General features: G+C 43.3%; 1 protein-coding gene across 3 annotated transcripts in view; it reads right to left on the reverse strand.

Moving 5' to 3' along the window:
• The window catches only part of PLCL1 (phospholipase C like 1 (inactive)), a 246937-nt gene that overhangs the window by 38041 nt on the left and 184165 nt on the right, over positions 1-24731 (reverse strand). For 2 of the 3 annotated variants that reach the window (XM_044431801.1, XM_044431802.1), the window contains exons 2-3: positions 9317-11788; positions 4801-5004 (exon numbers count right to left, since the gene is read on the reverse strand). In XM_044431801.1, coding sequence (XP_044287736.1) covers positions 4801-5004; positions 9317-11788 — 2676 coding nt within the window. Of the gene's footprint in view, positions 1-4800; positions 5005-9316; positions 11789-14447; positions 14505-24731 lie in introns of those variants that run through there. The other variant, XM_044431803.1, reaches the window with a different exon arrangement.

A 24731-nucleotide genomic window follows, 5' to 3' on the forward strand; every position in this document is an offset into this window, starting at 1 on the left:
CTTTTTGTATGGAATAAACTGCTTGTACCTACTCAAATCCTGTCTCAAGGAGTTTTAAATCTCACAACAAGGCACTCTCAAATGCCCTAAGGGTTAAACCCAGGAACTCCACAGAGACACCTCAGGGAGGGAGTCTCTGGGACTTGATTCTGAGTCTGATGAGGAAGGGAAAGAGGCGAGTGAGGCCTCAGGGTAGAGCAGATAGAGACAGGTGGGAATAAGTGCTGAGGGTCCAACAGACTCTTCTGAAACTGCAGAATATGAGTCCGGGCAAAGAAGAGAAGGAAGAGAAAGTAGACATTAGAGACCCTAAAATTAGATCTCAAAGGAGGGAGCACCAGAATAAAATGATATGATGCTCCAAGCGAAGCACTGCAAAAGACACTCCTCAGGAAATGGATCACCACTCAAAGCAGGGCTTTGCTAGCTCGCCTGGCCTAAACAGGAGGGGTCTATCAATTTCTCCACAGTTTGGTTTCAGTATCTAATCTGCCACATTAGCTTTATAAGATGCTAAAACAGGTTGGCTCTTTTGTAGGAGCTGATCATAGCACAACCTGCTGTGTAGCCTAGAACAAGGCTGGCTTGCTTATAACTTTGTACATAATAAAAGTGAATGGATTAGAATGACAAGTCAGTGACTTGTATCTGGAGGGAGCCAGAGTGGCTTCTAACACCACCCCCAATCCTCCATTCCAGCATAATGAAAGGAGAAACCGTTTGTTTGTTTGTTTCATACAGTCCAATAGTTGAAGCTCTCTGAGCAGTTGACAACAAAGGAAGAAAAGTCAAGGAAGTGTTTCCATCTTTCAAAACAGGGATAGTGAAGACCAGGAGTACTAATTACAGATATAATTTTAACGTTTATGGGAAGAGGGAGGTGGACACTGCTGCACTTTGTAATTTTTTGAAAAGTAAAAATTGAATGGAGTTCAGTGGTGGATTTGCAGAGTCAGCGGGGGGCATGAACATGAAGCCTCCATTTCAAAAAAAAAATGAGGAAAGAAGTTTAAAACATGTTTACAAAATAGTACAGCTAATGGCAAAGGGGGAAATGTACAGTGCAGGACTGCAACAGAAAATATCTCATAGGTGCTCATAAGCATTCTTCAGTCTCATTCCATGAAAAGATATTCCAGCAAAGCAAAAAAGTAATTAGTATTCTCGAGAACTTTAAAAAAGCATTTTTACAAGGTTTTTAAAAAATACACTCTGAATGCTGGGGAAATGTGCTTTTGTTCTCATTTATTCTATTTCCCACTAGCTTCAGTCTGCTGTCTTCAGCAAAGTGAATCTGGATTCTCATGAATGGCAGATGTCTCGGGCTATGCAGTTTCCCACTACAGTGCAGAGGCTGAGCAGGAGGTTGAATGTAAGGTCCAACATACTGAGTTGTATGTGCAAGGGGAGGTTTTCTAGAGATATTCTTTCATTCCTCTGTGAATAGCTATCCTGTATATGCAAAAAGAGGCAGGGGTTACTCAAGGGACACATCTTCCAGGAAGGCTATCTGCTTGTGTTGTGCAAATATTGCTTTATGCTGTAGCTGTAACGTCCACTTCAATGCAAGCATATAGACTTGTATGTATTCTCTAACTTAACAAAGAGTTAGAGAATACATGAAAGCATACTAAAAATAAAATAATGTGTACATTGTTTGCAAACCACCCACCCATCCCCTGGCAGATACACAGCTCCATCTTTCTAGGTTCGGTTTGCATTTTACGTTGCAAAATGCTCTTCTGTTCCAGCAAGCAGAACATGGATGAAGCTCTGCAAAGGGTTATCCAAGCCACAGCCAAAAGTGCTTTAAGAAAACCTAACCGAGCGAACAATAAATGTGGCACCAAACCTATTGTGTGCTCAGAAGAATGGCTGCTATTCTTGATGGTTCCTTTTTATTTTTTTAATGGAAAATGGAAGTCTTGTTGAGATTGAAAGCCATAATAAACAAGAATAAAAGATGGAAATGTCACTAAGGGTCAAAGTACCTGTTTCCTTTCATACTTAGCATGCAGGCCTGCATGGGGTCAGTCTGTTCTTAAAAGGTGAAGTGGCAGGCAATATAGAAAGGATGCTGCTGGCAATACAGTTAAGGAGCCTCTAAAGGGAAAGGCTTGATCCTTTTATATCCAGCTCTCCTCACCCCCCTCAAAATTGTCTCTTCACATGACAAAAAAGTACTTCAGTTGCTATCACCTGATAACTGAAACACAGAAGGGAATGATTTGGGGGTGATGCAGCTGGGGAGGGAAAGACCAAGCATCCCCTCCCATTACACTCCCTTCAATTGCTATTAAGGATATACAAATTGATCTTAGGAATAAATAAGACAACTTTTTAATGGCTACAGTGCTAAGCCCAACTCACCCAGCCACAAAAGCAAAGTACCCCCCCCCTTTTTTTTCCAAAGACATGTGAAGGGAACAGAACAAGAGATGACACCAAGATGAAAATTGTGTACACTCTACCAAGAAACACTCATCTACTTGAAGACTGCTGTGATGCTCTATTTTTAGGTATGCACATAAAGGCCTAACTCAAGCCATGGCACCTACAGCTACAACTGCTTCCTTTATGTTAGAAACTGCATTATAGTATTTGTTGGCTGCTCAGAGAAAAGAAGAAATTCAAGGGGACTAAACCCCTGTTCTGGTCACAGCCACATAGTGCTGTTGTTCATTTTCTGATCAACAGGATATATTTTTATACAGTAGATCCACTGAAATTAGTGGGTTTCAAGTTACTCACAAACGACTTCAATTGCATTGATTCCAGTGGGTCTACACCAAGTAAATTTGGAATCACCCTGTTCTCTCTGACTGACTAGGCCTGTTTGTGTATCTGTGTGTCCTCCAATCACAATACCTCCAATTCTAGTTTTATTTTTAATCACATACTACTTGTAAAGGAAAATGCAATGTAAGGCATCCCAGGGGGTTCCAATCAGCTAAAATACAAACATACAAATGCAATGTAATAATTGTTGTTGCTGCTGCTGCTGTTATTGTTGTTATTTTGACAAGTGACTTGCATGACAGGTATCAAAAGCCTTAAAAGTAATTGTCCAGAGAGACAAATGTGAACACCACAAATGCCCTTTGTCTAGTGCATCTTTCTACAAGCTGGGGCCCTCCAGATGTGCTGCACTACAAGGAGATGACGGGAGTTGATTTCGGGACATCTGGAGAGCAGAGTTGGGGAAGGCTGGCTTAGTGCATCTGTTGCCAAGGATTAAACCCAACAAACACAACATTTCCATTGTTTTAAAAGAGAACTGTATCTGCCTTGTATGAACCAACTGAGCTTTAAACGCACTGGCACAAAAAAACCCCTTCAAAAATGTCTTCACATGACCTCTCTCTCTCTCTTTCTCTCTCTCTCTCTCACACACACACACAAAGAAAGAAAGACAAACAGACAAGTTCCCAAACTCAGGAAGAATATTAGTGAATTTAATGAGAGATTAATTGTGCCTAAAAAAAATTTGGGCTTGCCATCCAGATCAAATGATGTTTGCTCAGGAGCTAACTACAATTGGTGGGGATCTGTTTTCAAATCCACATGCATTTCTCCTGAGATGCTGCTGCATTTTTGCAAAGGTGCTGGCAGAAGGGGGGCTCCAAGGGAAATTAATCCCTGTCTATTCTAATAGCAGCGACCACTGTAAGGCTAGTTTTCTAGCAGCATTATAGTCTAATTTGCATGTTCAAACTCCCCCAACAAAACACAACAAAATATTCATTTAACAGAAGGCAAACAGGTGATGCTCAGAGGAAGATGCCACCAAAAAACCCACCACAGCAAAAGTTCAAGATAAAACACACACACAAACACACACACACACACACACACACAAACACACACACAGAGGAAGCAAAAACCCAACACACCAAAGCAAAATAAGAGCAATATAAAACAGGCAATGCACATACACTCAACAGATGTGAGGGTGATATTTCCACCCGTGAGTGTGAGGCTTTCACCACAAAAAGATAGCAGAACCGCCCCACAGTTGTCAGGGGCTACCTTATCCTATTAGGGCAAGACAGATGCTGCCACGATAAGCTAGGTTTTATTTATTTATTTATATGACACTTTTTATTCCACTCCCCAAACACAGACTCCCAGAGCAGCTTAAATGCAATCTATAAAGTAAGACAGTCCCTGCCCACAGGCTTCCCATCTGAAAAAGACATGGCACACAAGGAAAAGGAGAGGGGGAGGGAAGAAGGAGAAACTGAAGTAAACTTAACAGGGCTGGTGGAATGGCCCTGTTTTGCCTCTCATCTTCTGGGCAGTGGGAAGCATGGTGCCATGGCTAAGAGTATGGGCCGGGGACTCAGGAGGTCTGAGTACTAGTCCCTGCTCAGTAATGGAGTTCACTGGGCGACTTTGGGTCAGTCACAGACTCTCAGTCCAACCTACCTCACAGGGTTGTTGCTGTTGTGAGGATAAGGTTGGGAGGAGGGGGGCAGGGGAGGATTATGTAGGCTGCTTTAAGATCCTTGGAAGGAAAAGGGGTGATATAACATATAAAAAAACAAATAAATACAACTGAGTAGTCTGTTTCCTCAGCCTGCTCCTGTCACACACTGTTTCTACTTTTCTGGCACTCTTAAAAGATGCTGATGTTAAATCTGTGTGTGGCAAGTTCTCCCTCCTCCTCTAGGACTTCAGGGAAACACATGGAGTAAAGTCAATCCCAAAAAGAGCCTGCTCACATCTTCAATATTCCAACAGCCTCCCTACAGAAACCAATCCCCCAATGCCCCTAAGTAGGCATAAACAAGCTCATACCTGGTCATAGGCAGCTAGAACCTTCTTCTGCACATCCGTTAGGGTCCCCAAAGGTTCCAGGTAGGGAACGCTGTCTTTGATGGAGAGAGCTACCGTGGGGACGCTGTCACTGTTCACCAGCCTCGAGGACATGGTCAAAATGCACTGCTTCAGACTCGTAATTGGCGGGAGACCACACAGCTCTTTCACAGACAGAATTGCATTCTATTGAGGGGAAGCGGGGAAGCAACAGTTTACCCACAATGCAAAGCAGTGGCCCATTTAATTTTGAAGAACTGTCAATCGCTAGGCTGATGAGGTTGGGAATTTGAGTGCAATTCTGGGTAAGCACCTGCAGTCCACCAACCAGAAAATGGACACTAGGACTATTATAACTGTCAAGGGGCAAGCCAGTTTCATCCCGGCTGCAAAGAATTTACTCTTGACCTGGTATGACTCTGATTTCCAGGTGACTTGAATAGATTTAGCTCCTGTCTGTCCACATCTCATACTTTGAAAACAATGAGTTACTAATGCAAGGGGCATCACCCCAGCCAAAAGCACCTCTCTGTGGCTGGCGCATTGTGCAATTTTAGGCATCATGGAGCCAATCCACCCACATTACAGCACAGCTGATTCATGAGCCCCAAAACCATGGAAGTGCAACTGTTCCATGTGTATAAGATGGGAAAAGTCGTGAGGCGGGGGGGGGGGTGCCTGGACAAGCAGCACATGATGAGAAGCAACAGAGGTGGGCAGTGCTAGTCAGCCTGGTACTTTGAAGAGGCCATGCCAGGCAAGACTCCTAAAGCCACCGTCTTTATTTCTGCCTCTGTGGGCTGGGGGAGCAAGCTGGAGAGCGGCAGGGGGCAACTGGCCTGGAGAGTATGGAGGAAAAGACCTGGAGAGCAGGAGTGGAAAGGACAGCAGGGCAGGGAGGGAAGCAAGTTGGAGGGCAGGGTGGGCAGAGGAAGCATGATGAGAGGGCTGGAGACACCGCAAGGTGTGGAAAAGAAAGCCATCTTGGGAAGGACGTGATAGTTCAAGAAGGCACGTGGTTGTGGTGTGTGTGTGTGTGCTTACGTTTGTCAAGGTGTGCTGTGTAAGGCAGATTTGGGGCTGATAATGGTTTGTATTATTTGGAGTGGGTGGGTCTTGAGAAAGAGCATGTGTTAGCTCTATGCTGCCAGTGTGGTATGTATGGATTTTGTGCACTGACAGTGTGGGATGAGGCCTTTTCATGAGTGCTGGGGAGGAAATGCAAGAATGCTCCTCCTTTTTGAAGAAAGTCAGTATGAGGAAGTTCATTTTAGAAAATCTTTATTAGAGGTGAGTGAGAAAATTTGGCTTGCCTATCTGTGAAATGGGTGTTCTGGGGATGCAGAAAGCAGTGAGTTCAAAGGGGCGTGCCTGCCTTCTGGCTTCACCAATTCACTTTTCTATGAAATGGGTACTCTGTCTCAGCAATTAATGTTATGACTGCACCCACAGCCCATTGCAGCTGCTTCACTGATACTGCCCACAGAGTTTTCTCAGAAGTGCAAATGCATGCACGGACCCAAAAAAGATTGGAGACCTTTGCTGTAATGTATGTGGATTGGCCCCACGGTATCGACCTCAGGGCCCAGATGCATCTTGGGAAAATGGAGAGGGCAGCTGCAGCCAAGGTACCCAGCACTTCTCTTCGACGCAGCAGGTTATGTGCAATTAATGTAATTTAAAAAGGAAGCCAACATAATCAGCTCAGGCCCTCTGGACTCGGTGGCTGCCATGCTGTGCTTGGGGATCGTCACACCATTTAAAAATGATTTCCATAGAGAGATGCAATATATTGAAAACTATTATATATTACTCTTGACAGCCTTGCGCATTTTTAGAAAACTGTGCCTTACATGAACCTAAAAATGCTTTGGTGTGTTTTCTTTTAATCCAAAAATAGCATCTTATCTGCCAGATTTTCCTGAAGTACTTGAAAGTTGAGCCAAAATATATTCACTGTCTCACTAAAGGGGAAATAATGGTATGCCCGGTATCTTTGCAGCAGTGCTTTTAAACTAAAGATAAAGGGTGAAGACTTACCAACACCCAGAGTACAACATTCCACTGCATCCTCCATCTGCTACATTTGTGTCATAATTTTTCATAACTGTATAAGTCAGAAGTCAGGCCATGTTGTTGATACCATCAGAAGCATTTTTCTGGCTAACTGGGCATTAAGGAAACCTGATATACACTGTGGAGAAACAGCATCTTACACGCCCATACAGCAAGGGTGGACAACTTGCATCTGTCCAGATGTCACAGACAACAACTCCCCTCATGGTTCACCACTGGCTGATGGGAACTGCAGAACAAAACATCTGGAGGGGCACAAGTTGCCCATCCCTGCTATACCAACCAACATATTTTAGCTTTAAACTGTTGCTGTCACTAAGCCGTTTGAGCGACATTTCAGCTTTTTAAAACAGGGGACAAAGCACGATAGCTGGAAGAATACGGAAAGATGTGCGGAGAGCAGGGATGGGAATCCTCTTTGCTAAATCAAGGCACCTGGACTCAGCAGGCCAGGCAAACTACAGACTCAAACAAATGAGATTATGACTGAAATTTTGGTAAGCACATTTGTCTTTGTGTCCCATCAGGTGAAAGCCAACACCAGGCTGGTCCTCTCGGGGCTCCATGAAGCTCCTTGCTTTTGAGAACTTCTCGGTGCTGCAAAGGCTGGTAGGCCACGGTGCTGGCTGGGGGTGTAGCTTGCCAGGCCACGGGTGATACGGGCTTCCTTTAGTTAGCAGCATGTACAAAAATGGGGGGATTCTTAAATAAACCATGGGCAATTATGAATGCTAACCTTCATGGGATTCTGTTCAATTACCAGATACCCTTTTATTGCTTATCCCAACAGGCTCAGCAGTTGTGGATTTGGAAAGAGTGCAGAATTCCATTACAGACTTTGGTACTGAGAAGGCCACCTGAATCGCATCAGTCCAAAATTACACAAATTGGCAATAAACCTGTACTTTTCTGTGTATAACTGTAATTCAAGTAGGACTGAAAATGAATGGAACATCTGTGTGTACAAAACTGATTATAGTGTATAAAAGTGGAAGAAGCAACTTGCTGTCATCTGGTAATGTTAACATTTATTTCTTGTTTATAGCTGCCCTTCTTTGTACAAGCGTGTTAGCCAATCATTTCCCAACAGGAATTTAACAAAATGCCAGTTTAACAAATCATTAAATCAACTCTTCCTCCATTTTCTGCAACATTAATAGAATGCATCCATCTAAATGCACATATTGCAACTTTATTCCTTTTAGTGTTAATTATACTCTCTCTTTAAGATGTTTAAATAGCCCAATCTAGACTTTCCTAACACTTGCATGCACACTGTGACAGCAATAACACTGTCTGGTGTCACTCACTGAATGTAAAACCTATAAATATATCCTATGGCTTGGTGGAAAAAGTTCCACCTCCTCCACTCAACCTCTGGTCTTTAACCACTTGAAATAAAGGATGCCAGGTGGAGGAAACACCAAGGTTTGCACAACAACTTAACTTACGATTTATGGGGAACTGCAGGCTCATGTATACATGGGAATTGATTCTAGAAGAAGCTTAGAGTTCAAAGGAGCTTAAAGGGCAATCATCTACTCTAAAGTAAAACCCACTGGGTTCAATGCTAGAATGGCTTAGTGGTTAGAGTGTTGAACTGGGACGCAGGAGATCTGGATTCTAGTCCCCACTCAGCCATGAATCTCATGGGTGATTTTGGACCAGCCAGTGACCCTTGGATTAACCTACCTGATGGAATTGTTGTGAGGATCAAAATGGGGGGCAGGGGACCTCTGGCACCTTGCAGGAAGTAAAAGGCTGGGATAACATTTAATGATGGTGGTGGTGGTGGTGGTGGTGGTGATGATGATACTCATATCCAGGTAAGTGAGTACTGGATTGCTGCCTAAACATTTATTCCATGAGACTTTCTAAAGCTCATGATGTCTGTTATTATGTAAATAGAAATATCCCAGAGTAAACTGACAATTTATACCATTAAAATAAAACATGTTGCCAGAGACTTCTAAAGGCATTCTAATCTGAATGTTCAGGGACCACGAAGGACTCTGGCATGTCTTTGACACTGAGCTGGTTATCAGGACTGTGCAGCAACCCCACTCGCCCACCCCCGCATTGTACATGCAATGTCACGTGTCATCCAATGAGTGCACACATGCACCTGCAACGACTCGTACCTGATTGCAACAGCCCTTCTTCTTAACAAGTGGGGCAAGAGGAGGATCATAGGGATTGGACATGTACAAATCCACGGTCTGAACGCACACACGCCTGATGATGAACATGCAGTACAGGCCGTGCGTGCAATCCCATTGCCCCAGCCTTGCAGAGGATCATCTTTCTGAAAAGTGCATGAATTGCCCCCACTATTTCATTAGGAATTCCATTGAACTTAGTGGTTTGTTCAACCAAGTTCTCAAATGCAAAGAAAAAAAGGAAGTCAAACAATTTTTGTTACCTGCATGTTCTCCCTCATATCAGTCGCCTCTGTTAATGGGTGTACAGCCAGTTTGAAGATGTCATCGATAATCTTAATGCTCGTGTTCCTCAGCATCGTATAATCTCTAGTTTTCATTCCTATTCTCGCAGTCAGACTGCGCTTTTGCGGTTTCCCTCCGCCACTCCGGTTCGTTATCGCGATGTGCACAAAAAGCGTGACGTGCTCCATGATGTCTCCAACAAAGGAACGCAGGGGTATGTGTCGGTAGCCTGGCTGTAAACACTCCAGGGGGATGGCACACTGCCCTATGAACTCATCGCCAATATAATCATCGTCCAGCACAACAAAACGAATCATTGCAAGTTCCGGTAGATTTATCTCAAACTCAAAGCTCTCATCAAAAATGGGATTATCACTGTTCTGCTGAACGGTTTTAGTTCTTTGTTCTGTACAGTCTGCAGGGATCCCATGGATTTCCAAACAAACATAGGGATCTATGACATCACCCTTGGCACAGGCTCCTTTGGGCTTTGGAAAGTTCTGACCACTGATGATTTTGACATGCAGGACTTGAGGAGAGGCCCCTGGAACGATGCCTTTTGTATTTGCACTGAAATAAGAAACCTCTTCTCGCATGACGGAAGGTCTAAGGACATAACCACATCCCCCATTTTGTAGAAACCAGCCAGTATGTAAATCCATCATTGGCCCTGGGGTCTGATAATTCATTGCCACTATCTGGCAGCCACAGTTCCAAAAATCTTGTGGGTTTAAGTTACTGGAATCTATCCTCATGGCACTAGGGTATATCCGAGAGAGAAATTTCTTATTATAATTTACAAAGTTCTCTGGACACTCATTTGCAATTCTACTGGCCTCTGCTTCACTGAAGGAACATATTTCCCAGTAATTCTGATTTTTCATTGAGGTCTCAAAATCTGTGAACTGGATAGATTTACATATAGATACAAGATCAGACAGCTCCTTGCACAACCAAGATGTTCTTGGTTCTGCAAAATATTCTTCAGACATTCTTCGAGATATTTCAGCTTCTTCATCTTCATCAGTGACTTCTCCCTCCAACAAATCCTCACCACAAGGCAGTTTCTTCCCTTTGATAATGATCTTCATTTTCAGTTTCTCTGGGGAGGGAAGGTATGTTTCTGATGGTAGTGGTGCATCAGTGTAAAGCTTGGATCCAAAAGTCTTCTTCATCTGTTCAACCATGACCTTTTGCTGCTGTATGGAGCAGTGGTTTCCCAAGCAGAGAATAAGGGGGTACTCTGAAGAAACAAAGGCCAATTTGTTGATCACCTCAATGACACACTGAAAAGACAGAGGTGATGTCATGCTGTTGCGGTTACAGATTATGGGTTCCTTGTCTGGACCATCACAGACATCTAGTTCAATACTTCTGCAGCTCATCTTCAATGCCCTCACATAGCCATTGATATCTGCTGGACCCCGGACCTGGTCTTCTATTAGGTAAGTATTGTGAGATGAATTGATATAATAATGTGATAAAGGCTGGGTCATGTCTTGAACAACTGTCTTATGTGTGGGGTCAAAAATATCACATTCTGGGGACAATAAATATTGAGTAAATCCATCAATTGCAAGAAAACCTTTCAACCTTCCTTCCTCTGAAAATTCATACTTATGAATAATATCAAGACACATTTCTTCAGTTACATGTGCAACCCCTTGCTCTGCTTCTAAAAATAGCATGAGGTCATTGGCATCTAAATATTCTTTGTTTTTAGATATTTGCACTAGCAGAAAATAAACTTCAGGTCTAGTGCAAAGCTCAGTGTATGCTTCACAAAATTCCTCTTCCGTGACACGTGTTGTTAGTTTCTCTTTGCTCTTCTGGATTTCCTTAAATTTTAACCTGATCTTTGACTCCTTTAAGGCAGGATTCAGCCGTTTTATTAGTTCTACAGCTGTGTCTTCCAACATGATACCATTACCATCAACATCTGCATCCTCAAACACTGATCTAAGCCATGCAAACCGTGGAGTGTTCTGATTGCCTTCTATCAAATCCAGACATTGCTTGCTACGAGAAACCAGGTACCGCAAACCCGATACCCAAATGTTGGCCACATCTGCTGAATTGGCAACTAGGTCTAGAGAGTCATAATTCTCCCCGTGAATTATGGAAAAGGCACAGTCTTCAGAAATCTGATCTGCGAGCCCGTTGTTCCTGAACGTTTCTGTGTTTTTTCCTAGTCGGATCTCTTTCACAGCAGAAACATCTAGTTTAGCTTTGTCAGGATCCTTCTTGGATGGCTCCCAGTGAAGCGCTTGTAAGTCGGGGTCAAGAGTAAAAAATCGATTATAAATACGGGAGTTTGGTCGGACTTTCTTCAACTCACAACCAGCCTGCATGAAGCTGATGCAGTCACTTGCGCTACTTATTTTCTTCTCTGAAGGCATGCTGCTGAAGGACACGGTCTTCTTGCGTCCACATTTTTGGTTTGAAGGATCCTGCAAATCAATGTTTAAAAAGACAAGTAATGTCTTCTGTTTAAATGACAAGCATACAGACGAGTTACAAAGAAATAATTAGCACCCTGAAAAAAATTATACATCCTAATTCTACTCTGAGACAATGAAAAATATAAATACTATTTTAAAAGTTGCTTTGAATTATGTTTCATATAGATTTTGTCTTAATCTTTTGCCTGTACCTATAATCCATCCAACATTGCAGAGTTTGCTTATTTGATGGTTGTAATGGGTCTTATTCACCACTGATGGTAGAAATGATCTCCTGCTGGCAATCCTGACATGTCTTCCAAATCTGCTCTGGAGTTCTGGGGAAACTTGGCAGGGGCACATGGGTTGCAGGGTGAAGGAGAGGGAAGGGAAGTCCCATGACCCATGTGGAAGTCCACTCGGATGGCATGTGAAGGAATACAAAAGGCCTGCTGCAATTCTATCACCTTGGCAGCACTTGCAAACGCAGTAAGTGCTACAGTGTTTTATGGAACTTACCCCCAACCAAGTGTGTATATGATTGTGGCCTAAAAAGTTAACATTTATTTCTAAGAAAAATGCAATTAGAACAATACTATCAAAATAATCAGTAAAGTAAAAGCATGAGTGAGACTAGTTGACATTTTTGATCTCCACCAGCAGATTCCCCCATGAAAAAAAACTGGGATTTAACTGTCATAGTTGCAAATTAATCTCTTAATAGTGCAGCTTGATCTCTTTGAGTAGTTTTTCTGAATAATTTCTGGAAAAATTCTAAAATAATTTATTTGCATAAAGAAATTTGTATCAGAAAATCTTCTGATGGCCTAGAATTTCCCCAACCTGGAATCTTCCAGATGTTTGAAAATACAAATCCCAGGATTCCTGATCATTGGCTGTTGACAGATGAGTTGAGGCCCACAACATCTGAGGAAGACTGTTCTAGACGGCATGCCTAATAGAATATGTTTATTTTACTTCTATTCAGTAGCCTTAAAAAAAAACCAAGCCTTTAAAAAATGTGACACATGCTGATTTTTGCCTCAGTACTCTACACATGTTTGACCTGAAATATCTGAGGTGGGCAATTACACATAATTTAAATGTTATAGTATGCTGAAATTTGTATTGGAATACTTGCAATAATTTAGACCATTGTCGTAAATCACTCTAGGAACTGAAAGCTGTTGACACTAATTAATTTCTGCCTGAAATGCTGACAACTGCTCAGCTACAGCTTTAAAACTGCCGAACACGCCTAATGTTGTGTGTGCAGTTGTGGCATTTATTCTTTGGCTTAATGAACTTACAAAATAGGGAGAAATTTGCAGAAAAAAATAAGCACTGAGAAATGCCATATAACTAACTTAGTACAACTACATCTAGATCCTCCTCAGTGTAAACTGCCTTGATCCAAGAGCCACTGAGTTTATGCCTCTTAATTTAGGGATGCTGGGATGAGATCCTCAGGCTAACTTCTAGGACAAGGCAACACTATCTGCTGTTTTTACCAAATGAGCATGTCTTCCAAATGCGCTTCCAAACCCTTCATGATGAGAGCAAAGTTCTACCTCACCTGGATGGGCTTGTTATTACTCTGGACATTTTTCAGGATGCCGTAAATCTTAGATTTTCACACACAGAGGCACATTTCAAAATCACAGCAGCACAATGGCTACAAGTCACTTTCTCTGGTGAGATTTACGAGGTTAAAAATGCAAGGACCACTTCACAAATTACTGATTATCTACACAGAAAATCAGTAATATAAAATGTCACTTGCAGGTAGGAAACTGCCCCATTCCTTAATTGTAAAGTGCTGTGATCCTATATATATGCACACGTGTATGCGCTGTAGTTTACATATAAAGGCATGTAGGAAGAAATGGTTTATACATGATTTTCACAATTGAATGTGACATCCAAAGAGGTGCTTGTTAAGGCAAGTATGAAAAACTAGGTTCAGCAGACTCCTCCCAACTTCAGAATGTTTCGGCGCTCCATTGTCTCCCAGTAACAACTCTCTGGCTTTAGAATGCCCAGTAGATATGGAACCCATTCAAATGAAGAGAAGTTAAGACAAAAAAATTCCCTTCGTAATGCAAAATCTTCCCCATCTCAAATGGTTAACAAGAAAATTGAAGGAAACAGTCTAGAAATTTTGAACATTGTGAAAAGAACCCAGTGATGTTTGTCTAGGAATTTCATTTCATATCGTATTTGTTTATATAGTGCATTTTTATACTGTCCGATAGCCTGAAGGCTATCTTTCACTGTGTGTCAAGAAAGCCGTAGACGACCACACATAGGGGAATGGAGAACTAACCAATTAGGGACAAACAGATATATATAGATGGACTGCTACTCCTACCATCCCTAGATAGCATGGCCAATTTTCATTGACTATCTTGACTGAGGATGATGTGACTTGCAGTCTGGAAGGACCCAGGTTGGATAATGGTGATCAACAGTGAGAAGCAGACAGAAAGTGTCAAGAGAGCCCACGAAATTATACAGAAACAAGGCTATATCTAACAGACAAAAGAAATGCCTCTGTCCAGGCTCCAACACTTTTTGTTCCACCAACTCATGCCCTTCCCCACATCTTACTACCAAACAGTTGTTCTTGTCCAACAACAACTCCTCCAGTCCTGCTTGCCTATCTTACCAATGATTCGCCTTCAGATGTGGTAGGAACAGCCAAGAATTGCGGTAAAGCTGACATTTAGCACCTTGCTAAAACGCTCCTTGGCAACCCGGAAGGGCAAAATGGCAGATCAGCCCTGCATTCCTATTGGTTCAGTGGTCAGAATTTAAGGCTGGCCAGCCAATCAGCCACAAAGAAAGCTCTCCCTGCTCAGTAGGAAGCCGATAAATTCACTACTGCAGCTTTAATGCAGCTATAAAACTACATTCATCTGAGTCAAGTCTCCAAAAAAGCCTCCTTTGTCCCCCGATCATTCCTTTTTTGCTCTTTTCCATCACAGTTCTTCCTACTTAGTTTGAAGCTTACCCCAACACATATTTGGACTGGGAGCAAGAGAGATACAAAATGTTGCAGTTGTGTACCCTCCTTTACAGAGAACAGCGCTGTATCAGAAAGGCTATCAGAAGAGTGTGCCTTGTGTGAAGGCATCCTCTGGCTGAAAGGGTGTCCTGTCCAAGCCTACCACAAAGACAAAGAACCACGGAAGGAAAAGCTGGGCCTTAAAGCCACTGATCAACAGCACCCAGTAAGCAGTCTGAGCAAGGCATGTAAGCCACTCGGTCACTATCATCCACACCACGGTGAAAAGGACTGCATTATTGTTTCAAGTATAACAGTGATTCCTAAATTTGCAACTATACAAATAAATTAGTATATGCAGATCAATGCTCTCTTCTGTGTGTGATGAATTACCATTTTGTGCTTCACAGGAAATTATAATCTAAGTATAATGCATCCTTGTAAATAAACCTACAAAGCAGTATTATAATAGAACCAATTACCTAGGGAGATCGTGGGCTCTTCCACACTAGAGGCATTCAAAATGCAACTGGACAGCCATCTGAAAGGGACGGTTTTCTTTGGAGTCCTGCATTGAGCAAGGGGTTGGACCCATTGCCCTCTTGGCCCCTTCAATCTCTACTATTCTATGATTATTTGAATCCTTTAATCCCCAGCCTGCTACTACTCTTTTTGCAGACTGCTAAGCTTCATAGGTCTGACCAGAACCTGATTTCCCGTAGCTTGAGCCCATTGTTCCGTGTCCTGCACTCCAGAAGGATCCTGGCCTTCTTGACAAATCCGTGTTGGCATCCAGTAATCACTGCACTGTCTTCAAGGTATTTGCAGACATCTCCCCCAGAATTTCCCCAGAGACTGATGTCAGACAGACTAGTCTGTAGTTCCCAGGTTCTTCTTTTTTTCCTTTCTTGAAGACAGAGACAACATTAGCCTTTCTCCAGTCATCTGGCAGTTCCCCTGTCCTCCATGATTTCTCAAAGATAATAAAGAGTGCTTCTGAGAGTTCTTCTGCCAGCTCCTTTACGACTCTAGGATGGAGTTCATCAGGCCCTGGAGATTTGAACTCATTCAACCTAATTAGATGGTCCTTGACCATTTGCCTATCAGTCTCAGACTGCCATCCTGCTACTTCCCCTGGAGAGAAATAAAAGCTTCTTCCCTCCTGTAGTAGCCTCAGTGCACTTCCTGACGCGAGTTTCCTTCCTCTGGCCTGACTGGTTTCTTTGCTGGGTGGAGACGGGTGTCAGAGCACTCCATCCCTTTTCCCTCAGCCCAAGGGCTCACCTCAACTTGTCACTGTGGCCTCCGGGCTTAAGCTCACACAGAGTGTGGGACCCCAGAGTGGGATACTCTATAGCGAGAATCTTCCACCACTGTGACTTACCAGCAAGCACTAATATTCATTTCTGCTCCTCGAAATGCCAAAGAAGACCAAAAAAAATGCCTGTCAGTATGTCCTACTTTTAGTCTTCCAAGTCTTTCTAAAGTGCAGAAGAACTCCTACAGACGCTGCCCTCTGCATCAGCCCACACAATGACAGAGACAAGCAAACTAGTCACTAAATAGTTCCCAGAGGGTGGCTGTGTTAAGTCCTTTGCAACAAAAACAAACAGACCTCAACATTTCTAGTACTTAAAGATGTCATCAATGGAATTGCAGGGGGCGGGGGAGGGGGGGGAATGCTTCATCCTGCTCTCTCTCATTATTAGGATTAAAATAAGAAGACCGATTAAGCCAGCACATTAGGTCAACTTTGCTATTATTCCTACTGCTTTGTGCTACATTTCTTTTGTTCCAAAATTGTCATATTATAATTTATTGCAATGCTAATATAAAAACCTAGATGCTGAATGTAATGAATGCAGCTGATTATAATGGCGGTTCTCAAGGATCCTTTCCAAGCATTATTTAAAATTGAAGGTCTTGAAGAATTTTTGCTGTCCTAACACATTTCCAGAAGCATGGAATAAATCAAATAACCTTTGCTCCTGAGCTTATATTGGCATACTACAGGAATGTTAAATCTTTTGGGTTCTGGAAGCCGGATGAGCCAGATGGCATCAGGAGTGCCCTCTTCTAATGACCCTTGGTGGTGTCAAATGGTCCCACCCGAAACCCATTTCCTCTTCTGTTTGCAGGCAGAAGAACAAACCTTCATACCCTTCTCTGCAGGACAAGAAGGTCTCAGCTGGAGCTTAGAGAAGCAGCTCTTCCAAGAGACCGCTGAGCCCAAGCTTCATGTTTGTCGCCGCCACGACTGGAACAGTAAGCACTATGCAAAGTCAGATTCCTGCTATCGTCTCCAAGGAGAGACATAACAGCAGTGATTCCTCCCAGGACTACAAATTTGCAGTGCACTCCTCTCCACATATACTCAAACCTAAAGCTCACAGAATTCAGTGGAGCTTACTTCCAGCTAAATTGATAAAGAATCACAGGCTTAAACTTATTTAAGTGCCATGACTTTCTTCCAAGGAAATCTGCCAACTGACGGAACCAGAGGTCTGTAACAGAGTTATCCACATTCTCCCAAATGTGCAAAGGCTTCGGCACCCATTTCCAACACGATGGGAGGTTAGCTTGGTAAAGGCTGCTCTTAGGAATCCCTGTGCTTATCAGTGGCTTAGATATTAAGGATGCTGGCCATGATCTAGCCATGCCCATGTGCCCAGTGTCCTTGTCACTGGGCACTGAAAATGGATTTCCGCTGCCATAGCTAAAAATAGGAAGTCACAGTCTGTCCTCAAAGTACTGGATCACAGTCATACCTTTAAATTAGAGTTGTCCTACAGGCTTCAAAGAGTTGTGTTTGACTTTGGGATAACCGTAAATCAATGCAAAAGATGCATACTTTCTTTAGAGTAGTCCATTAAGCATAGCCATCGAATTGTTTCACTGTTGATTCTTTTGGTCTGGGGATTCATATACATTATTCACACTTACTTTTTGGGGTTTGCATATGGAGCAGCAACTAATGGTGTCACAAGCACAGGGATAGGCATTTCTGCGTAATAATCTCCTTGTCGAGGAAACTCTAATCCACACGACTAATCTTTAAAACAAGTTGGATTTGGATCTCTTTACAACTAATATAATTATTTTAATTGGAATTAATGGTTAGTCACTTATCTAAGTGATCCATTACCTTTAACCGTGATTGAGTAAGCTCATAATTGCACCACTGGCTCCCATCATACCAGATCTAACTAATCCTTTTCAAATTAAAGTTCCCATTTCGGCCAATTACAGTGCTCAAGTGGGAGCTGCAGCAGGACTCTGTAGCATGGAGTCGCCTGTCCACTGCTCCAGCCTGCCCGCCAGCCAGCTATGCACCCCCCACAAAGCTCCATTCCATTTTCTCTCCACCTAGTTTTCCATCCCCCTCCCCACCACAGCCATTCAGCACTCTGTGGCCTCTGAGAATTGTCAGTCCTTGGGAGAGTTAAGAAAGGAACCTGGGGTGCTTCCAGATGGACAGCACATCAGACAACCCACTGAGAAGCTTGTAAGGTAACCAAACAGTCTGTTGCCCCTCCTCAGCAGGATTTCTAGGGGAAAAGACCGAAAGGGAAAGCACAGGAGGGTACAAATGGAAGCAAACCATGACTAGAACTCCCAAAAGTTCCATGAAGGAGGAAGGGGTTGCATAAGAAAAGCCTTGCCCAGAAGGACCCCCGAACATTTTTTCTAACTAGCGATGTGCTGTGCAATATAACGGGGGTCTTTGCTCATGTCACCAGGGCACTTGTGAAGTAAGCCCCTGAATAAGCCACACTGGGTTGGTCCTTTAGTGGACACGCAGTCAAGCCTCGCCATGGGTGGCTCTTCTGCTCAGTTCTCCAACACGCTCCACTACGACCTTCTAGTGCTCTCTGCTCCGATCCCTGCGCTTTTTCACCTGCTGCCTTTTTCTCTCTTTCAGACTCAAAGAAGTGGAACAGGGCTCCTCTGTTTTTCAGGTCCTGGGAAATTGGTCAACTGTGTTTATATTGTCACAGTCTCCCATATGTGCAAGATGTGCTCTTATGGCTGCCTAATACATGTCATTTGCCTGATCAATTTCCTTGTCTTTTTCAGTTGTCAAAGGGAGCACTGAAGCAGAGCAGGTAACAGACAGGCAAAACTGCATAAAAGCTCATTTGTGCACAGTTGCCAGAGCCCAGTTGCTAAATAGTCAATGGCACGGGAGGGAGACATAAAGTGTGTGTTGGGGCGGGGGGAGTGGACCAAAGGGTTGCGGGGAGGAGCAATAGTTTCCATTAACAAAGTAATCTTCTCATTGTAAGGGTGATGCGCTCGGTGTCCTCTGCCTTCTCACACTTTCCAAAGTCTCTAGCTACTCCAGAAAGGGAAAATATAAACTTCACATTTCCCAGTGCCCTTTCAAAGCAATTGCAAGCACAGGTAGTGCAGTTTCCTGACATCTTTTCAAATGCAAGAATATTCAAAAACTGAATGGATGGGAAGTAAATTGGAGGGCAATTTTGCTCCAGTTCAAGGGGTGGGAACAGATGGTAGGGAACTCTACACTCCTGTAGTACTTGCTTCAAACAGGAGCTGTGAAAGCAGGGTGGAAGGTTATTTATTTGTTATATTTATAACCCCTTTCTTTCCTTTCAAGGAACTCAAAGTGCCTTACATAATTCTGCTACTATTACATAATACCTCCCCCCTTTCTGGAATGGCTGGAGTGTTGGGAACATGTTGAAAAGATGGAAATCACTGAGAAGTGTCAACTCAATATTTAAAAGCAAAATGATCACATCACCAAGAGAAAAATACTGCACACCTATTTTTGGCGTACTTAGTCCTTTTGTTCCCCTGGCCCCTATTTTCAGCAGATCCAAATGATAGGATACTCCCATATACACCAGCTCGGACTCTAAGGTCATCATCAGAAGTCCTTTTTTGGGAGACTTGTGAAGGATATAAGACAGATGTCTACCTGTGGAAGGGCCTTTTCAGCTGTGGCATCCTTGTTATGGAACCAGTTTTCCAAAGAGGTGTGCCTGGCACCAACACTAGATACTTTCCAGTGCCAAAAAAGGGCTAAACCCCTTTTTATTTTCACATCATTTTAACTGTTAAAATTTTATATTTTTAGCTTATTTTATATGACATTGCTTATTTATTTGCTCAATTAGTTTTTGTTTAATTAATTTTATAAATTATTCTCTTAGACTATGTTCCTGATTTTATACTCTGATTTATTCCTATTAGTATAATATTTTATTAGTTTTATCTTGTGATTGTTTAAATTTATTCTGGCAGTTTATGCTATGTTTTAAAATTTTACTATGTTGTAAACTTTCTGAGTTTGACTAAATAGGAACAGTATAAAAATGCCCTAGATAAATAAATACTCTGATCAAGTAGTCATAAGAAAGCCAATGCAGTGTGGTGGTTTGAGTGGGGCCCTGGAAGATCCTGGTTCTAGGCCCCTCTCAGCCACAGAGCTCACTGGGTGACTTTGGGCCAGTCACTTACTCTCAGCCTAACCCACCTCACAGGGTTGTTATGAAGATAAAATGGAGTGGAGAACTATGTAAATTATGTAAACACTCCTTGCAAGAGGAAAAAAGGCAGGATATAAATGCAATGAAATAAATGTACACTTGCACACTTGTGAAGACCAATCCCCCCCCCAAAAAATATTATGACCACAACTGCACATTTTCGAGGCACTGAGAAACAAGCATCCTTCCAAAGTTTCCTTTTTGTATCGGTGGGAAGGCAGCCACTGGAAGATCACAAAAAGTGGATGACACAGGTTTTTCTACCGCTCTTGCTGAGCAACTCTGTTGCTAACTATGGCAAAGCATGATAAAATTTGATTCCCAGGGTTTGGACAACAGCTATCCTGGGGAAGAACCACCTGACAAAAAGCTATGGCTTCTCTGCATGGCTTATTCCTGAAAAACTAGCCCCTCTTTGAGAAGCGCTTCAGGTTCAGATGACCCATCCCATGATGGCTGACTGCCCATGATGGCTCATCATATTATCCAAACCTATTCGTTCCATGTTTACTCATAACAAAGTCCCACTACACCCTAGTGTAAAAATGACAGAAATCATGGAGCAGGACTCCCAGATCATTGGCTGGGGCTGCCTCTGTTGAAGAAATGCACATCTTAACAACGCAAGGACACTACATAAGCCATTTCCAAAGAAGAAAGGGACTCAACATGTGGTGGCTGCTTCTGCTGTCAAGTCTCCCTGTTCAATCCCTGGCTTTTCCAGGTAAGGCGAGAAAAATCCTTTCAAGGATCTGGAAAGCCATTCAGTGTTGACAGAACTGGGCTGGAGAAACCAACGGCATAAGTCAGTACAAGGCAGCTTTCTAGATTGCACTATACATTTAGCTGCTTTTTAACCTGGTGCTATGGATTCAGCTAGCTGAGTTGTTTTATCCCTCTAATTTTTTGACCTTTGTAAAGTTTCGTTTCATTTTAGCCTTGCTGTATTATCTTTGTGAAGTGTTCTGGGGATCCCTTTTGTGGATAAAGGCCAGCAGAGAATTTTTTAAAATCAATCAGTCAACCAATCAATCGATGAAGAGAGAAGACCTAGGAGCCATATTTGAGCATGAGAAAACATGAATGCAGGGGAACAAAACAGGATCCCATGTGGTAGGTGCTGGAGCGCAGGGAGTGGGAGAAAGGGTGCGAACGGCTGGTATGTGACCAGCTGCCTTCAGGGTGAGCAGAGCCTGCTAGTCTACCGCCGGTGCTCAGGTAAGATCCCACCAACAGTCCTGCTGGCTTCTGAATGTGGAACTGGGGAAGGGGCTGCTTTGTCTTGGGTTGTCCCCTTGTAAGTACCCATCCTCCGGGCATTCATTGGAAGACCTGAAGGAACCTCACTGTGTACACCGAATATCCTACGCTGGGTAATCAGTCTCACGCCCACTGAACTACAGAGCAGTCCTTTAAGAGATGCATGCTCTTTTCATCACTTGCACGATTGACCAAGAGGCACAGAAATAACATTTAATTCCTGTCGCTAAGAACCAAAGGCATTTGATATATATCACCCATATGCCACACTTGATAAAGAGCAACCAAAAATGCCAGCCATCAAATAGCAATAAAGCAGTAGTAAGCATTGCTGATCTTCCCCTTTAAATACAATACTATCCACTGATTGATAGTGTATTGTCTTTAACTGAGAAAACCAGCAAGAGTTGAATGCAACAGAACTGATAGAATTCTGATTTTTCACAATTTGTATGGGGGTTGAAGACTGCCACTTTTGAAGATTTAGGAAATGTCCCTATTGATATGCAAAACAATACTTAGGGCAAGCTTGAAGAAATTGTGGCCTTCCTAATGTTGTTGCACTCTGGTGCCTATCAGCTGCAGCCCAATGGTCAGGAATCCTGAGATCTGCCTGTCAAGCACTGCCTTGGAGGAAAATGATGTTCTGTCCATAGTGTGAAATGCCATGCCAGTCACCCCCACTGGGCCACCCCAATCCCATTTGCAAGTCACTGACTGATGCTGCAGTCCTTAAAGTGATAAAGACGGGGAGTGACCTCACAGAAAATCACCTCTAATTTTGCATGGGGTTTCCTTTCGTTCAATCATGAGGAGTATTATGGACAGCAGGGGAATGTGGAGGCCAGAGGCCCTTTTGTCATGGAGGGCTGGAAACCTGAAGGCAAACTGTGTTTCCGAAGACATCACCACCCGCCACTAGTGAAAAAAGAGTTGCTTTTGTTCCTTGTCACTTTAGTCCTCATGGTTGGTTGGTTGGTTGATTTATGAAATTTATATGCTGTCCAATTACCAGTGTCTCTGGACGGCTAACAACATAAATAAATTAACGACCCACTCTGGCTGCAAATACAATATTAAAATTCAATATTAAAACATATTAAAATATTGATTAAATAAAAAGGTCTTAACCTGGCACCAAAAAACATATAATGAGGGTGGCAGGTGGACCCCTCTGGGAAGTGCATTCCACAGTCAGGGCGCCACCGCAGAGAAGGCCCTCCCCCGTGTACTCTGTCTCCTAACGTCTTTCACAGAGGGTTCCCAGAGGAGGGCCTCTGCTGCCAATCTCAGGGGGCGGGAGGGCAAATAGGGAAGAAGGCGTTCCTTTAGGTATCCTGGTCCCAAGCCGCTTAGGGCTTTATAGGTAATAACCAGCACCTTGAATTGAGCCCGGACTTCAATGGGAAGCCAGTGGAGCTGATACAGAACTGGGGTTATATGAGAATAACACCCAGTCTCCGACAGCATCCTGGCAGTTCTATTTTGAACCATCTGAAGTATCCAGACTGTCTTCAAGGGCAGCCCCACCTAAAGCATGTTACAGAAGTCCAACCGGGAAGTAACCAATGCATGTGTTACTGTTGCTAGGCAATCCCCCTCCAGGTTGGGACACAGCTGATAGATTAGCCGAAGCTGAAGGAAAGCGCTCCTCGCCACCGCTGTCACTTGGGTTTAGTTCCATTTATAATAGGCAGGGACCAGGACTAGCCTTGTCAATCCCAAATTCTCACTTAGTGGCACTTGGTGCCGGTGAAAATTATTACAGAGAAAGAGAGTGCGCCTTTCAGCTCAGTTTTCAAGGATGAAATAGATAGCTGTGTACAAAGAATCACCCTTAGATTTTGTACCTTTTTACCAAAGGATCAGGGATGCAGGTGGCGCAGTGGTTTAAACTGCTGTGCTGCTGGGCTGGTTGATCGAAAGGTCGCCAGTTCGAATCTGCACAACAGGGTGAGTTCCCATTGCTCCATCCCAGCTCCTGCCAACCTTGCAGTTCGAAAGCATGCAAATGCAAGTAGATAAAAAGGTACCACTTCGGTAGGCAGGTAACAGCGTTCTGTGCACTTCAGTGTTTAGTCATCCCAGCCACATGACAAGAGACTGTCTGCGGACAAACGCTGGTTCCCTCGGCTAGGAAACAAAGATGAGCACCACCTCCTAGAGTCAGGCATGACTGGACTTTAATGTCAAGGGGAAACCTTTACCTTTTACCCAAGGATCTGCACAAATAAGGTAGAGAAGAAAATTTTTCTGATTGCCAGCTGAAAGATGGGCTCCGAAGGGTCATGAGTTATCAGTGAATCACGGAGTATTCTATATATTGGGTTATACTGCTGATGGCTTTCTGGTGAGAGCAGAGGGTAGCAGCTGATGATTTAGGAACTGAGATGCCCCAGCAGAACAAGCATAGTCGTTATACATTGCACTCTGAGGAGCTGTAGATTGCAGGTTTCATGCCGAGTATTCTTTTTGCTTATTCTATTGACTGTCAGCATCATCAAATGCACATATTGTGAATTGGTATTTATTTACTGATTTACTGCACTTCTATTCTGCCCATTAACCAAAGCTATCTGGATAGTTCAAACACATATATATTTTACTGCATAAAACACAATCGCATATTAAAGAATAATATGTGAAGTTTAAAACAGAATAAAACCCAAAGGAATAGCCAGCAGCAGGGTAAAATCTAAAAACTAGTGGCGCAACTGTGAAAACCGAAGGACAGAAACACCTAAGTATGTTTTAGAAGGTCTTCATCATGGGGGCCAAGGCAGCCTCTCTGGGGAAGGCATTCCACAATTGGGGTGCCACCACTGGAAAGGCACTCACCCTTGTAGCTAGTGTTTCAGCCCTCCCCTTCACCAAGTACTGGATCTGGGTTGCTGTGGTGGCCAGAGCCAGAACAACTGATGGCATATTTGCAGGATCAGATCAGTCCCAGGCCCTGCTGGAGCTCTCAGGCAACCGACGAGTGCCAGCTGGATGTCCTGGGGAAAGAGCTATACTGGAGCTAGTTCTTCCCTCTAGAACTGGGTTTTGCAATGCAGGTCCTCCAGTTTGCAGCAGTGCCAATCCCTGCTGTGTCTCCTGCCTTGCCCTGTTGCCTCAGCAGCACAGGTCTTCAGTTAGCTTTACTGCTTGCCCCTTGCCAGACCTGCAG

The sequence above is a fragment of the Varanus komodoensis genome, unplaced genomic scaffold (genome assembly GCF_004798865.1).
Source record: "Varanus komodoensis strain SLA01 unplaced genomic scaffold, ASM479886v1 scaffold23, whole genome shotgun sequence".
NCBI classification, from domain to species: Eukaryota; Metazoa; Chordata; class Lepidosauria; order Squamata; family Varanidae; genus Varanus; species Varanus komodoensis.